This window comes from Brassica napus, chromosome A1 (genome assembly GCF_020379485.1).
Source record: "Brassica napus cultivar Da-Ae chromosome A1, Da-Ae, whole genome shotgun sequence".
NCBI classification, from domain to species: Eukaryota; Viridiplantae; Streptophyta; class Magnoliopsida; order Brassicales; family Brassicaceae; genus Brassica; species Brassica napus.
In genome coordinates, this window is record NC_063434.1 from 5,904,693 (window position 1) to 5,917,745 (window position 13,053).

General features: G+C 38.3%; 3 protein-coding genes and 2 non-coding genes across 5 annotated transcripts; 2 read left to right on the top strand and 3 right to left on the bottom strand.

Moving 5' to 3' along the window:
* The first annotated feature begins 9 nt into the window (after positions 1 to 9).
* On the top strand, positions 10 to 3,392 carry LOC106438041 (vacuolar-sorting receptor 7). Its single transcript, XM_013879082.3, has 11 exons — positions 10 to 504; positions 752 to 1,444; positions 1,518 to 1,606; positions 1,679 to 1,748; positions 1,834 to 1,994; positions 2,100 to 2,181; positions 2,307 to 2,389; positions 2,492 to 2,555; positions 2,648 to 2,776; positions 2,848 to 2,951; positions 3,053 to 3,392. The coding sequence occupies exons 1-11, from the start codon at positions 201 to 203 to the stop codon at positions 3,167 to 3,169; spliced, it is 1,896 nt and encodes a 631-aa protein (XP_013734536.2). The 5' UTR covers positions 10 to 200; the 3' UTR covers positions 3,170 to 3,392.
* Positions 3,381 to 3,454, bottom strand: TRNAT-AGU. The gene has a single exon. It is a non-coding gene; the product is annotated as a tRNA-Thr (tRNA).
* Positions 3,455 to 3,570: 116 nt separating this feature from the next.
* Positions 3,571 to 3,644, bottom strand: TRNAT-AGU. The gene has a single exon. It is a non-coding gene; the product is annotated as a tRNA-Thr (tRNA).
* Positions 3,609 to 10,778, top strand: LOC106365941 (LRR receptor-like serine/threonine-protein kinase GSO1). Its single transcript, XM_013805465.3, has 2 exons — positions 3,609 to 9,974; positions 10,214 to 10,778. Exons 1-2 carry the CDS (start codon positions 6,557 to 6,559, stop codon positions 10,564 to 10,566), a joined length of 3,771 nt encoding a protein of 1,256 aa, XP_013660919.2. The 5' UTR covers positions 3,609 to 6,556; the 3' UTR covers positions 10,567 to 10,778.
* Positions 10,779 to 11,338: 560 nt separating this feature from the next.
* Positions 11,339 to 12,426, bottom strand: LOC106413855. The gene is made up of 3 exons (XM_013854594.3): positions 12,283 to 12,426; positions 12,067 to 12,204; positions 11,339 to 11,661 (listed from the first exon to the last, which is right to left on the bottom strand). Exons 1-3 carry the CDS (start codon positions 12,371 to 12,373, stop codon positions 11,645 to 11,647), a joined length of 246 nt encoding a protein of 81 aa, XP_013710048.1. The 5' UTR covers positions 12,374 to 12,426; the 3' UTR covers positions 11,339 to 11,644.
* Positions 12,427 to 13,053: the final 627 nt, after the last annotated feature.

Here is a 13,053-nt window from a genome sequence, read left to right on the forward strand (position 1 = left end):
TTTATATATACCATCATAATATTCTACCAGCTCCAATTAGAAACAGTTAACTCAAAAAAGCTTCAGTTATATCTCTTTTCCTCTGTTTTTGATTTGTCTCTCTCTCTTTCATTTTTCCCGGGAAACAATCCGAGAAACACACCAGTAAGGTAGATCCATCTACCAAAACCCATCGTGTAATCCAATCAGTGTATTCAGACATGAGTTCAGTCAACGGGAGAGCGTTGACCTCTCTCCTCGCGGCGTTGACCATCATCGCTATCGCCATGGTGGTCGTTGACGCGAGGTTCGTGGTGGAGAAAGAGAGCATAAGGGTTCTAAACCCGGAGGAGATGAGGTCGAAGCACGACGGGTCGATCGCCAACTTCGGGTTACCCGACTACGGCGGGTTTCTAATCGGAGCAGTGGTTTACCCGGATAGTAAAACCGACGGTTGCTCTGCTTTTGGTAAAACCTTCAAGCCCAAGTTTCCTCGGCCCACTATTCTCCTTCTCGATCGTGGAGGTAACAACACAACAACAACAACAAAAAAACATCTTTAAAGTTTAAAACATGTGTTCTGTCTTTTTGAATAAACTACAAAAAATCATGTCTGAAAATTTAGATTTGAGTGTAAAAATCTAAACTTTAGTCTCTCATGTTAACTTGAGAAGCCAATAGGACGTGAAAGATTTAAACTTTAAGCTCTCAAGTGTCCATGTGATTCGTTCTGTTTTTAAATTCCTCTGTTTTTGATGCTCTGTTTCTTTAGGTTGTTACTTTGCCTTAAAGGCATGGAACGCGCAGCAAGCAGGAGCTGCGGCAGTTCTCGTCGCAGACAACAAAGACGAGCCGTTGCTAACAATGGACTCACCAGAAGAGAGCAGAGACGCGGACGGGTTTATAGAGAAGCTAACAATCCCATCGGTTCTAATCGATAAATCATTCGGAGACAGCTTAAGAGAAGGGTTCAAGAAAGGCAAAAACATAGTCTTGAAGCTAGACTGGAGAGAATCTGTTCCTCATCCTGATCAGAGAGTAGAGTACGAGCTGTGGACTAACAGCAACGACGAGTGCGGTGCACGGTGCGATGAGCAGATGGATTTCGTCAAGAACTTCAAGGGTCATGCTCAGATACTCGAAAAGGGAGGTTTCACGGCGTTTACGCCGCATTACATCACATGGTTTTGTCCTTTTCAGTTTGTGAACAGTCCGCAGTGTAAGTCTCAGTGTATAAACCATGGGAGGTACTGTGCTCCTGACCCTGAGAAGAATTTCAGAGAAGGGTATGAAGGGAAAGATGTTGTGTTTGAGAATCTGAGACAGCTTTGTGTGCATAGAGTTGCTAATGAGAGTAGCCGGTCTTGGGTTTGGTGGGATTATGTTACTGATTTTCACGCTAGGTGTTCAATGAAGGAGAAGAAGTATAGCATAGAGTGTGCTGAAAATGTCATCAAATCTCTGAGTAAGAGTTGTTTAAATATAAAACATTTTTTTTATTTTGTTATGGTTTTATGAATTTTCAAGAATTCTCTCAGATTTACCCATTGAGAAGGTCAAGAAATGCATGGGTGATCCTGAGGCTGATACCGACAACGAAGTTCTGAAAATGGAGCAAGTAGTTCAGGTTGGTCTTGTTGCTTTTTTACTTGTTGGTTGGATACATTTTACTAACTGTATTGGATGTAATATCATCAAGCTTGGTCGCGGAGAGCGAGGAGATGTTACTATATTGCCAACATTAGTCATCAATAACGCCCAATATCGAGGTTTGGATTTGATTATTTAATTTTCAAGATACTAAAAGTTCTGTAGATATTGAAGTTTCTGTTGTTATTGTTTGTGCTTGTGAAGGGAGATTGGAGAGAACCGCTGTTCTGAAGGCGATATGCGCAGGATTCAACGAGACATCAGATCCTCCCATTTGCTTAAACACAGGTTTAGAGACTAATGAATGTCTTGAAAATAATGGTGGTTGCTGGCAAGATACAAGAGCAAATATGACTGCCTGTAAAGTATGTTGTAGACCAAGCATAACATCTCATATGTATATGTATCAATTAGATTTGAAATGATTCTTTTCAAAGTCCTAATAATGTCTTGAGTTTTATTTTGAACAGGACACTTTTAGAGGAAGAATCTGCGAGTGTCCCATTGTAAAAGGCGTTCAGTACAAAGGAGACGGGTACACTTCATGTACACGTAAGTTGTTCACACTTCACACACATAACACTCGAATGTTTCTTTTTTGAAAGCATAACACTCAAATGTTGAGACCAGTTTCTTGAATTTTGATTGAATCTCTGTATTGTGATTGAATTTTTCAGCGTATGGGCCTGCGAGGTGTACTATTAACAATGGAGGTTGCTGGTCTGATACAAGAAATGGAGCAACATTCTCTGCTTGCTCAGTTTAGTGATTCTCTTGTTACAAATCCTTTCAGTGTGTTCTTGTTTTAACTCATATCATCTCTTTGATATTTATTTACAAACTACTACTTATGAACAATCAGGACTCTATGTCTACTGGCTGCAAATGTCCTCCAGGTTTTAAAGGCGATGGACTCACCTGTGAAGGTAAGGCTTCTCAAGAATCTTGTCCTGAATCTTTGTCTATTTTTCATTAACCAGTTCTGTAATTATTGTGTTTTGATTTGGCTCTGTTGCAGATATCAATGAATGTAAAGAGGGTTTGGTGTGTCAATGCAGCGGCTGCAAATGCAAGAACACATGGGGAGGACACAGCTGTAGTTGTTCTGGTGATCGCCTTTACATATCCGATCAAGATATTTGTATAGGTAAAATTTATTTCATTCATGACTCAAATTTCAGATCATTTACATTTTTCTAAGCCATTATATAATTTCAGAGAGAAATGGATCCAAAACAGCATGGTGGCTCACACTCTTGATACTAGCAATCGTCGCAGTAGCGGGTTTAGCTGGTTATCTATTCTACAAATACCGGTTCAGGGTACTTTTCTTGATTCCACAAAACCATTTTTGAGTTCAATGGTTTAATGATTATATATACTTAACTAATTTTTTTCTTTCTTTGCGGTTTTTATCATACAGTCTTACATGGATTCAGAGATTATGACGATAATGTCACAGTATATGCCACTTGAGAGCCAAAGAGCTCGTGAAGTTCCATCAGAAGCTGAGCCGTTCACACACAACTCTACAGCCTAATATTATACTATGACCAAAGGAGCCAAACCTGTCCTGTAGTTGTATTATTTCAGGAACAGATTCACAAAGAAATTGTCTGAGATCACTCACTGTATATATATATGATATACCTTGTAAAAATAAAAGAGTGAGATAGAGAAATGTCTATTTAAGATATCAAAGTTTGGGGACATATTTGTGAGAAAAGAAACAAAAGGTAGAATAGAAGTTGTGCTTTCATTGAGAGTTGAACTCAAGACCTCCCGCTTACTAAACGGGTGCTCTAACCAACTGAGCTATGAAAGCTTGTTTGTTGATTAAGTTTTAAGAATTTGAAATAGTAAGGTCTTTTCTATATGATAGAAAGATGAGGGCTATGTTCTGCTATATAACAAGAAAAGGCAAAATAAAATAATGGAATGTGCTTTCATTGTGAGTTGAACTCAAGACCTCCCGCTTACTAAACGGGTGCTCTAACCAACTGAGCTATGAAAGCTTGTTGTTACTGAAAATAATAGTCCCATAAAGATTAAAACATTATACTTTTATAGCTTTCCCTCTTGTGTTTCTACAGATTCGATGTCAGAAGCAAGGACAACATTTGTGACAACGGTTAAGTAATGCACAGGAAAATGTTCACTGGAAAGATCATCAAGCCACTTGATATCTATCAAGAACGGTCTTTGTCTTTTGGGTTTAGAGCTGAAATACTTGGTCCCCACTGCACGATGAAACTGGAAGGTTCTGTTTTTGTTTAGTATAACAATTTAACACATCTGCATGGATCAGTTAAGAGTAATTGTGTTAGATTGTTTTAATCTCAATATTTAGTGTACGAGTCATATCTCTTTTCTTTATGGGCTGTCTTGCTAATGGGTTTGATTAGCCAACAAACGTTTTGGAACAATCTGTTGGCTTTTTCTGATCTAGAAATGGTTAGTTACAAATAAAAACCATTTGGTGGGACTAGTCTAAAACTCAAATTAAACTTTAATGATTGGCTGATTAATTCCATTTTTTTCCAGTGGTGTATTCATTTTCAACATTTGAGACTAGTCCTGCGTAATTAGTCTCAAATGTTTTAGGGCAGTTGTGTCCCTTACGCTATCATTCAAGTTCAATGTTGCTAGTTAAAAAAAGTATGTGGTCAAAGTGGCATGATAATTAGTCTCGATTTGAATGGACTATTTACTTATTTCGCTTAATTAACCTTGTGATTAGACTAATCAATTAAATCATGTTGCTTTTCTTTTACTCTTTGTTTCGTAATTACTCTTTACAAGAAAATTTTACGGTCCCAACCAAACGAACCTACCCCTGGTTATACAGAACAATAAGCAACTCATATCATATATTTGGCTACGTATGTGATACATTGACTAACATGGTTGTTAATCATTTAATTTAATTTATCTTATCTTATTATATCTTATACTATTTTGAATATCTTGTTCTTGAAGTAAACTAATCACAATTCTGAACGAGCATAATGAAATTACAAAATATATCACTTTGAATTTAAGATCAAATTAAGTATATATAGACAACCAAACAATAGAAAATATATAAAATTATGAATCTTGACCTTTTTGGTGGATCGAAGATAATTCCTTTGTCTCATCCTTTTGGATTTAGAATCAAGTTGAATAGAATACTCACAATTTAATTGTAATTGTTTCCCCATTTTCAATTATAGAACAAGTTGTTGTACGTAAACTTGATCCGATCTTGCATTATCACGGTCAACCAAAGTTATATATAATAACTACATTTGATAATGACATATAGTTCTTGATGTGTTATTCCATTTTTTATTTATAACTAGATGGGACATAGCACTATAGGAGTGATTTAAATTTAAGCTAGATTCCGAAAGACAACCGTACTATATATCTACAACTAACCCTAATTATTATATAATTTTTTACGGCAATGGGATGAAATATAGTAAGAACACGTACTTGTTTCAGTTGTTTGTATAAGTTCACGAGTTTGTTCTTTACGTCGATGAAATTAAATTGGGAAACATCACCAAATATCAAGCCTAGTTTGATATGTTGCATGTGATGATAACTTTTTTATTTGACTCGGTAAGGATATTCAAGGCATATTTATATAATGACGTATATTAATGTACATTCATAAACATATATAGATAAAAATGGAAACACAACTGCTCTCTTTATCGTGAAATGGTTGACGTGATGAGAAGCTAACACACTAAACCAAAGCAAAACTGATACAAAAAATATCATTCAAACCAAGTCATTGTCTCAACCACTCTTTTTCATTGGCCAAGGTCAAAGCCATGCATCATCATATTTTAAAAAAACTTGATCATTAACATTACTTAAACAGCTAAACTTCTTGAAAAGTAGCAAAAAATAAGCAAGTATGAACTTCTCACAAATCGGGTCTTTGATATAAGCAAATGATTGCGTCTTAGAACAATATAAACAATATACAGGAAGATAAAAGATATCGTGTAGAGTCGATACTCTAAATATTCAGAGTAGCAATCATATGTATTTGCTCGATAAAATGTTACTATGAAATGACTTGTGAAATCGAATGACTGGAAACCTAATCATTTTCAACTTAACTGCAGCTTTTTCATAAGAAAAAAAAAACAAAAAGAGATATGATCGCAACTTTTGGTATGGAGTTTAATTAGAAAATAAATTGATCAGCATGCATGAATCTGATTTTAGCATTTCAACAGGAACAAAAAAGAGAACTGAATAAAGACAACTTTTCTCTGGTCAATTGCCATAATGCTTAAAACAAAACCTGGACGCATATATTGAAAATCTGATATAATTAAAACTAAAATTAACCAGCGAAGCATATAATGAAAGTCTATAATTTTACAAGTTTGATATGAATATAATGTGTACGAACATGTTTTATAGTATATTCAGTGGAGTGTGGACTGTGGTTCCTAAGAAGACCAATGTTTAATTTGTCAAAGTTTTTAGGCACAGTTTGATTGTACACGGACAATCACGTACACACACATATGATCGTTGACCTTTGCCGCTATTTATAAAAGCCAAAACATTTATCTACGAGCCTTCCCATTCCATTTTCCCATCTCTCTCTCTCTTACACATTGCCCAGTCTCTTCATTAACTCTTTCTCTCTCTAAACATCAATAAAACAGTAACCAGAGAAAAACAGAAGAGAGAGAAACTCTACATTTATTCCCAAAGCTTTTGTCCTCAGCATTTACACATAGAGAGAGAGAGAGAGTGTGTGTCCCTATGCACCGTTCTGATGACTAATCATCTTTCTCCTTCAATCTCTGCAACAAGAATCAAACTAATGCTATAGAAACTACATACAGCTTCTTTCTAAATAAAACAAGAAGAAGAAGATTACCAAAAAAAAAAACAAGAAGAAGAAACCATGCAGACTCTTCATACTCTTCTTCTTGTCATGTTCATCCTCTGTTCTTCACTCGGTTCGATTTCGACTCAAACCGGTCCAACCGACGATCTTCAAAATCTTCTCGAATTGAAGAAATCTTTCGTCACCAATCCAGGAGAAGACGATCCTCTCCCCCAATGGAACTCTGTCACCATCAACTACTGTTCATGGACCGGCGTCACATGCGACGATACCGGTTTATTCCGAGTCGTAGCCCTTAACCTCTCCGGTTTAGGCCTAACCGGTTCGATCTCTCCGTCCTTTGGCCGGTTCGACAACCTAATCCACCTCGATCTATCTTCCAACAATCTAGCGGGCCCCATCCCAACTGCTCTCTCCAACCTTTCCTCCTTGGAGTCTCTCTTCCTCTTCTCCAACCAGCTCACCGGCGAGATTCCTCCTCAACTCGGCTCCCTCCTCAACCTCCGCTCACTCAGGATCGGAGACAACGAGCTCGTCGGAACCATCCCGGAGACGCTAGGGAGCCTCGCCAACCTCCAGATGCTCGCCTTAGCCTCGTGCAGACTCACGGGCCCCGTACCGAGTCAACTCGGTCGACTCGCTCGAGTTCAGTCGCTGATACTTCAAGATAACAACCTCGAAGGACCGATCCCGGCGGAGCTAGCGAACTGCTCCGACCTCACCGTGTTCGCCGCGGCGGCGAACAGGCTTAACGGGACGATACCTGCTGACTTAGGACGCCTCGGGAACCTCGAGATACTCAACCTCGCGAGCAATGGACTCTCCGGAGAGATACCGAGTCAACTCGGTGAACTGAGTCAACTCGAGTACCTTAACTTGATGGAAAACAAGCTTCAAGGTCCTGTCCCCAAGAGTTTAACTAATCTGAAGAATCTCCAAACGCTTGATTTATCGGCGAATAACCTCACCGGAGAGATACCTGAAGATCTCTGGAACATGAGTCAGCTTCTTGACTTGGCGTTAGCAAACAACATCTTCTCTGGTTCTTTACCAAAGAGTATATGTTCGAACAACACAAGCTTGGAACAGCTGGTTCTGTCTGGAACTCACCTTTCAGGTGAAGTTCCCGCGGAGATCAGCAGATGCCAATCGCTTAAACAGCTTGACTTGTCAAACAATTCTCTAACCGGCTCCATACCTGAGTCACTGTTTCAGCTAACCGAACTCACGGATCTTTATCTCCACAACAATACCTTGGAGGGCAAGTTATCTCCTTCCATATCAAACCTCACCAACCTACAGTGGCTTGTCTTGTATCACAATAACTTGGAAGGCACGTTACCTAACGAAATCACCGCTCTAAAGAAGCTAGAAGTTCTGTTTCTCTACGAGAATCGTTTCTCGGGTGAGATCCCCAAAGAGATCGGAAACTGCACGAGCTTGAAGATGATTGACCTCTTCGGGAATCATTTCGAAGGAGAGATCCGTTCTTCGATAGGAGCCCTAAAGGAGCTTAACTTGCTTCACTTGAGGCAGAACGAGTTCGTTGGCGGACTTCCCGCCACTTTAGGTAACTGCCACCAGCTCAAAATCTTGGATCTGGCTGACAACCAGCTCTCGGGTTCGATTCCTCCGTCCTTCGGATCCTTAAAGGGGTTAGAACAGTTCATGCTTTACAACAACTCTCTCCAAGGAAGCCTTCCGGATTCACTAACCAATCTCAAGAACCTCACGAGAATCAACCTCTCTCACAACAAGCTCAACGGTACGATCCTTCCACTGTGTGGCTCCACCTCGTTCCTCTCGTTCGATGTAACTAACAACGAGTTTGAAGATGAGATCCCTCTCCAGCTAGGGAACTCTCCGAATCTCGACCGTCTCAGGCTAGGCAAGAATCAGTTCACAGGAAGAATCCCTTGGACGTTTGGGAAGATCCGCGAGCTGTCTTTGTTAGATATCTCAAGCAACTCTCTTACGGGAACCATTCCTTTACAGCTAGTCTTGTGCAAGAAGCTGACACACATTGATCTCAACAACAATTTTTTGTCCGGGCCTATACCTCCATGGCTTGGAAAGCTTTCGCAGTTAGGAGAGCTGAAGCTTTCTTCTAACCAGTTTGATGGATCTTTACCTACTGAGCTGTTCAACTGCACAAAGCTGCTTGTGTTGTCTCTTGATGGAAATTTTCTCAATGGGTCGATCCCTCAGGAGATTGGTAACTTGGGAGCTCTTAATGTACTTAACCTAGATAAGAACCAGTTCTCAGGTTCGCTTCCTCAAGGTATTGGCAAGCTTAGTAAGCTATACGAGCTTCGGTTATCAAGAAACAGCTTAGCAGGAGAGATACCTTTAGAGATTGGGCAGCTTCAAGATCTTCAAAGTGCTTTAGACCTCAGCTACAATAACTTTACTGGAGATGTTCCTTCTACTATTGGGACGTTGACAAAGCTAGAGACTCTTGATCTATCTCATAATCAGCTGACCGGTGAAGTTCCTGGAGCTGTAGGAGATATGAAGAGCTTGGGGTACCTCAACCTCTCTTTCAATAACTTCAGAGGCAAACTCAAGAAACAGTTCTCAAGATGGCCAGCTGATTCCTTTATAGGCAACACAGGTCTCTGTGGAAGTCCTCTTAGTCGTTGCAATAGATCTGGAAGAGACAACAAGCAGCAGCAAGGTCTTAGTCCAAGATCAGTTGTTACAATCTCAGCAATCTCAGCGTTGGCAGCCATTGCTTTGATGATACTTGTGATCGCGCTCTTCTTCAAACAAAGGCATGATTTCTTCAAGAAAGTTAGAGATGGAAGCACTGCTTACTCGTCGTCAAGCTCCTCCTCTTCACAAGCTACGCACAAGCCTCTCTTTAGGACAGGAGCGTCTTCAAAGTCAGATATCAAGTGGGATGACATCATGGACGCCACGCATAACTTGAGCGAGGAGTTCATGATTGGATCAGGAGGCTCTGGGAAGATTTACAAGGCCGAGCTTGAGAGTGGTCAGACCGTTGCTGTGAAGAAGATTCTATGGAAAGATGATCTCATGTCTAACAAGAGCTTCAGCAGAGAAGTGAAGACCCTTGGGAGAATCAAACATAGGCATCTTGTTAAGCTGATGGGTTACTGTAGTAGTAAGTCTGAAGGGTTGAATCTGTTGATATATGAGTATATGGAGAATGGAAGTGTATGGGATTGGTTTCATGATGAGAAACCTGAGGTTGAAAAGAAGAAGAAGGTTTTAGACTGGGAAGCAAGATTGAGAATAGCTGTAGGATTGGCTCAAGGAGTGGAGTATCTTCATCATGACTGTGTTCCTCCAATCCTCCACCGTGATATCAAATCCAGTAATGTGCTCCTTGATTCCAACATGGAAGCACACTTGGGAGATTTTGGTCTGGCCAAGGTCTTAACTGAGAACTATGATACTAACACAGAATCAAATACATGGTTTGCTGGCTCTTACGGCTACATTGCTCCAGGTACTTGTCTTCTTCTCAATCTTCCTTGCTTTTTGCATATAACAAATGTTCAAAAAATCGATAGACAGGTAATTATGCACTGGGGAATATTTGATTAGACGGACACCTAGACCAATATTTTGAACCGACTTGACTGATTTTTTAAAAATCATTTTGTTTATTTCCGGTTTGACGCCTAGACCAATTTTTAGAACATTATTAACTTTTTAAAAATCTAATGCTTTGAAATGTGTGTGTAGAGTATGCTTACTCATTGAAGGCGACTGAGAAGAGTGATGTCTACAGTATGGGGATAGTGTTGATGGAGATTGTGTCCGGTAAAATGCCAACTGAGTCAGTGTTTGGCGCAGATATGAGTATGGTGAAATGGGTTGAAACACATCTTGAGATGGCCGGTTCTACGAGAGAGAAGCTAATAGATCCAAAGCTTAAGCCGTTAATGCCATTTGAAGAAGAAGCAGCTTATAAGGTGCTTGAGATTGCACTTCAGTGCACCAAAACTTCTCCACAAGAGAGACCATCTTCTAGACAAGCATGTGATAGCCTTCTACATGTCTTCAACAATAGAACTGCTGGTTATAAGAAGCTGTAAAGTGATGCCTGCTAATGATTTTGGAGACATGAAACTGCGATCTTGATTTTTTTTCTTTCTGAAATTCTGTATTTGCATTTGTATAGAGTGGCAGTCCCACAAATATTTCTTGTTTTTGCTTGAACATTTGCATATATGTATCCGCTACTAGTAAGTCATATTGCTTTTAGCATGCAACTTGCGCCAAGTTCTAAACCTGAGTTTTTTAAATGTTCCAGTCTAGCAAAAAGAAGATGTAGTTGTGACTTGTGAACAATTTTGAAGTAACAGTGGTCCATCGCAACACATACATTCTTACTCTGCTCCTCATGTACATAAGAACACAACATACATTTCCATTGAAACACTTTACTGATGACTTATCATTTGCTTGACTCATTTTTAGATCTCCGTTTACTTGCTGGCTAAGGTCTTCATCAAACACTCAACGTTTAGTTTATTCTTTTATCTTTAGCTGCTGGTTCACTCACAGAAGAAGCACATGTGCACGAACCGTAAGTGAATCCCCACTGTAAGCTTATATGGTCTGAGGGATTTTCCGGCGATGGTTCTTCTCTTCGGCATCATGCTACACTTCTATTGCCAGATGAACCTGCTGAGTTCTGGTATTGGAGAATTTCCATTTTTGCATAGTTTACCAATTAATTATAATCTTTTGGCTCTAGTAATGCAGCCCAAACACATATGTTATTTATTCTTAAACTAGGGTATTGTTTGGACGAATCCAAACATGATTCTTTAGACAAAATCTTCTAAACAAACAAAACACAAAAGCAACGAACACGTAACAACCATTTGATTCATTTTTCCTCCCGTCTTTGAGCAGACAAATTAAGGCTTCTCATTCGAAATTATTAGCCAGGTACAAACAGTTTTAACTGATTCAGATTGTGAAACCACAAATCTTTTAGGTTTATTAACCAAAAACACTGAATGAAAGAGCTTAATGCGGAAGCAAAAGAGAAAAAAAGGAGAAGAAAAACTTTTACAGGGAAGATCACAAACAAAACAAGCACTTGATATAACTTCAGAGGAGAATATACTTCCTTTCTGAAGACTTCAAAAGATCACTCAAAAATTAATCCCGATCTTCATCTGCATTACAACAACAAAAAAACAAAAGAAGAAAAGTTTGAATATTTTTCAAGTCATATAAGTAAAATGAGCATGCAAACTTATTCAATCACGAACAGCACAAGAAACGTGATACACCAATTTTCCGCCACACCCTCACAAATCAACAAGTGATTTTGTCATGAAACTAAACAGAAAAGTCAAGTGATCTTTATAACACGTGTCAAAAGACAACTATGACTCCCTCCAACTATCAAACGCCAGAACCCAAGAAACAATCGAAAGCTTTCCACTCTTATTGAGAGTGTGTGAACATACTGTTGCTCAAATCATCTAACAGTGCATGACTAAACTTCAAAAAAAGGTTTAACATATATGAATCAACACATGGAACAAACAAAGCGAATCAGCAAAGACAAAACATACCGAAGTAACGGCGCTCGTTGGCAGCTCTAGCCTTATTGAGCATGACCTCGAGATCTTCCTTAAGCTTCACATCCCATTTCACAAGCTGGTTCGCGAAGACAGCACCAAGTCCCATACCCACCACATGCTCCCACGGATCTAATAAACCAGATTTTCACATTAAATCAAAACCAAAAATTAAGGAGGGTTGTTGAATATGGGATTGGTGGGACTTACGGCGCATGTAAGGGAGCTTGCGGAGAGCGTTGGAGTACATCTGGGTACCCAGACCCAGCAAAGCTCCCACCATTGTCGCACTCAAAGGCATCGTTTCCTTCTTCTTGGTCGATGAGTCTCCTCTCCGATCAACCTCCGTTTCAGTTTATTATTACATTTATATTAGATAAGATATAATTTTTATTATATTTTCTTGTATGTTACATTTTTAACTTTTAGATAATTTTTATTACAGGTAAATTTTAGATAATTTTTATTATATTTTCTTATTTTTTACATTTTTGAATACATAAATGTTGATGTTAAAAACAAATTAAAGTCATATACTTACAGAAAATTTTAAAAATGTTAATTTTAAAATTTTAAATTGCTGATTTTTAGATAATGCTATAATTTTTTTTTATTTTTTTTTAATGGTAAAACTTCCAACTATGTTTATTTAATGTAAAAACTCATAAATTAAATATATATCGGTAGTATTGATAATTATGACCGGCAATGATTTAATTCATTAAATAAAATTAGTTTAATGGTTTTTTCGTTAAATACTTTGTTTGAGTGTTTTTGCCCAAAGTTGAAGTGTTTTTATGTTAAAAATCCTTGTATTTATATATATCCTGATTGTTTTGGGTAGATTTTAGTTTTTAGTTTTTAGTTTTTGAATTTTGGTTTTTAAGTTTTAATTTTTCTGTTGATTTTTGGTAATTTTTTATTTCTATTTTTTATTTTTTATTTTTATTTTTAATTTTGCATTTAAATTGAATAAAATAA

Coding starts and splice junctions, on each gene's coding strand:
- LOC106365941 (XM_013805465.3), top strand. CDS start 6,557: ATGCAGACTCTTCATACTCTTCTTCTTGTCATGTTCATCCTCTGTTCT. Junction 9,975..10,213: donor TTACGGCTACATTGCTCCAG/GTACTTGTCTTC, acceptor ATGTGTGTGTAG/AGTATGCTTACTCATTGAAG.
- LOC106438041 (XM_013879082.3), top strand. CDS start 201: ATGAGTTCAGTCAACGGGAGAGCGTTGACCTCTCTCCTCGCGGCGTTG. Junction 2,182..2,306: donor CGGGTACACTTCATGTACAC/GTAAGTTGTTCA, acceptor TGAATTTTTCAG/CGTATGGGCCTGCGAGGTGT. Junction 2,390..2,491: donor CAACATTCTCTGCTTGCTCA/GTTTAGTGATTC, acceptor ATGAACAATCAG/GACTCTATGTCTACTGGCTG.
- LOC106413855 (XM_013854594.3), bottom strand. CDS start 12,373: ATGCCTTTGAGTGCGACAATGGTGGGAGCTTTGCTGGGTCTGGGTACC. Junction 12,205..12,282: donor CAAGCTCCCTTACATGCGCC/GTAAGTCCCACC, acceptor CTGGTTTATTAG/ATCCGTGGGAGCATGTGGTG.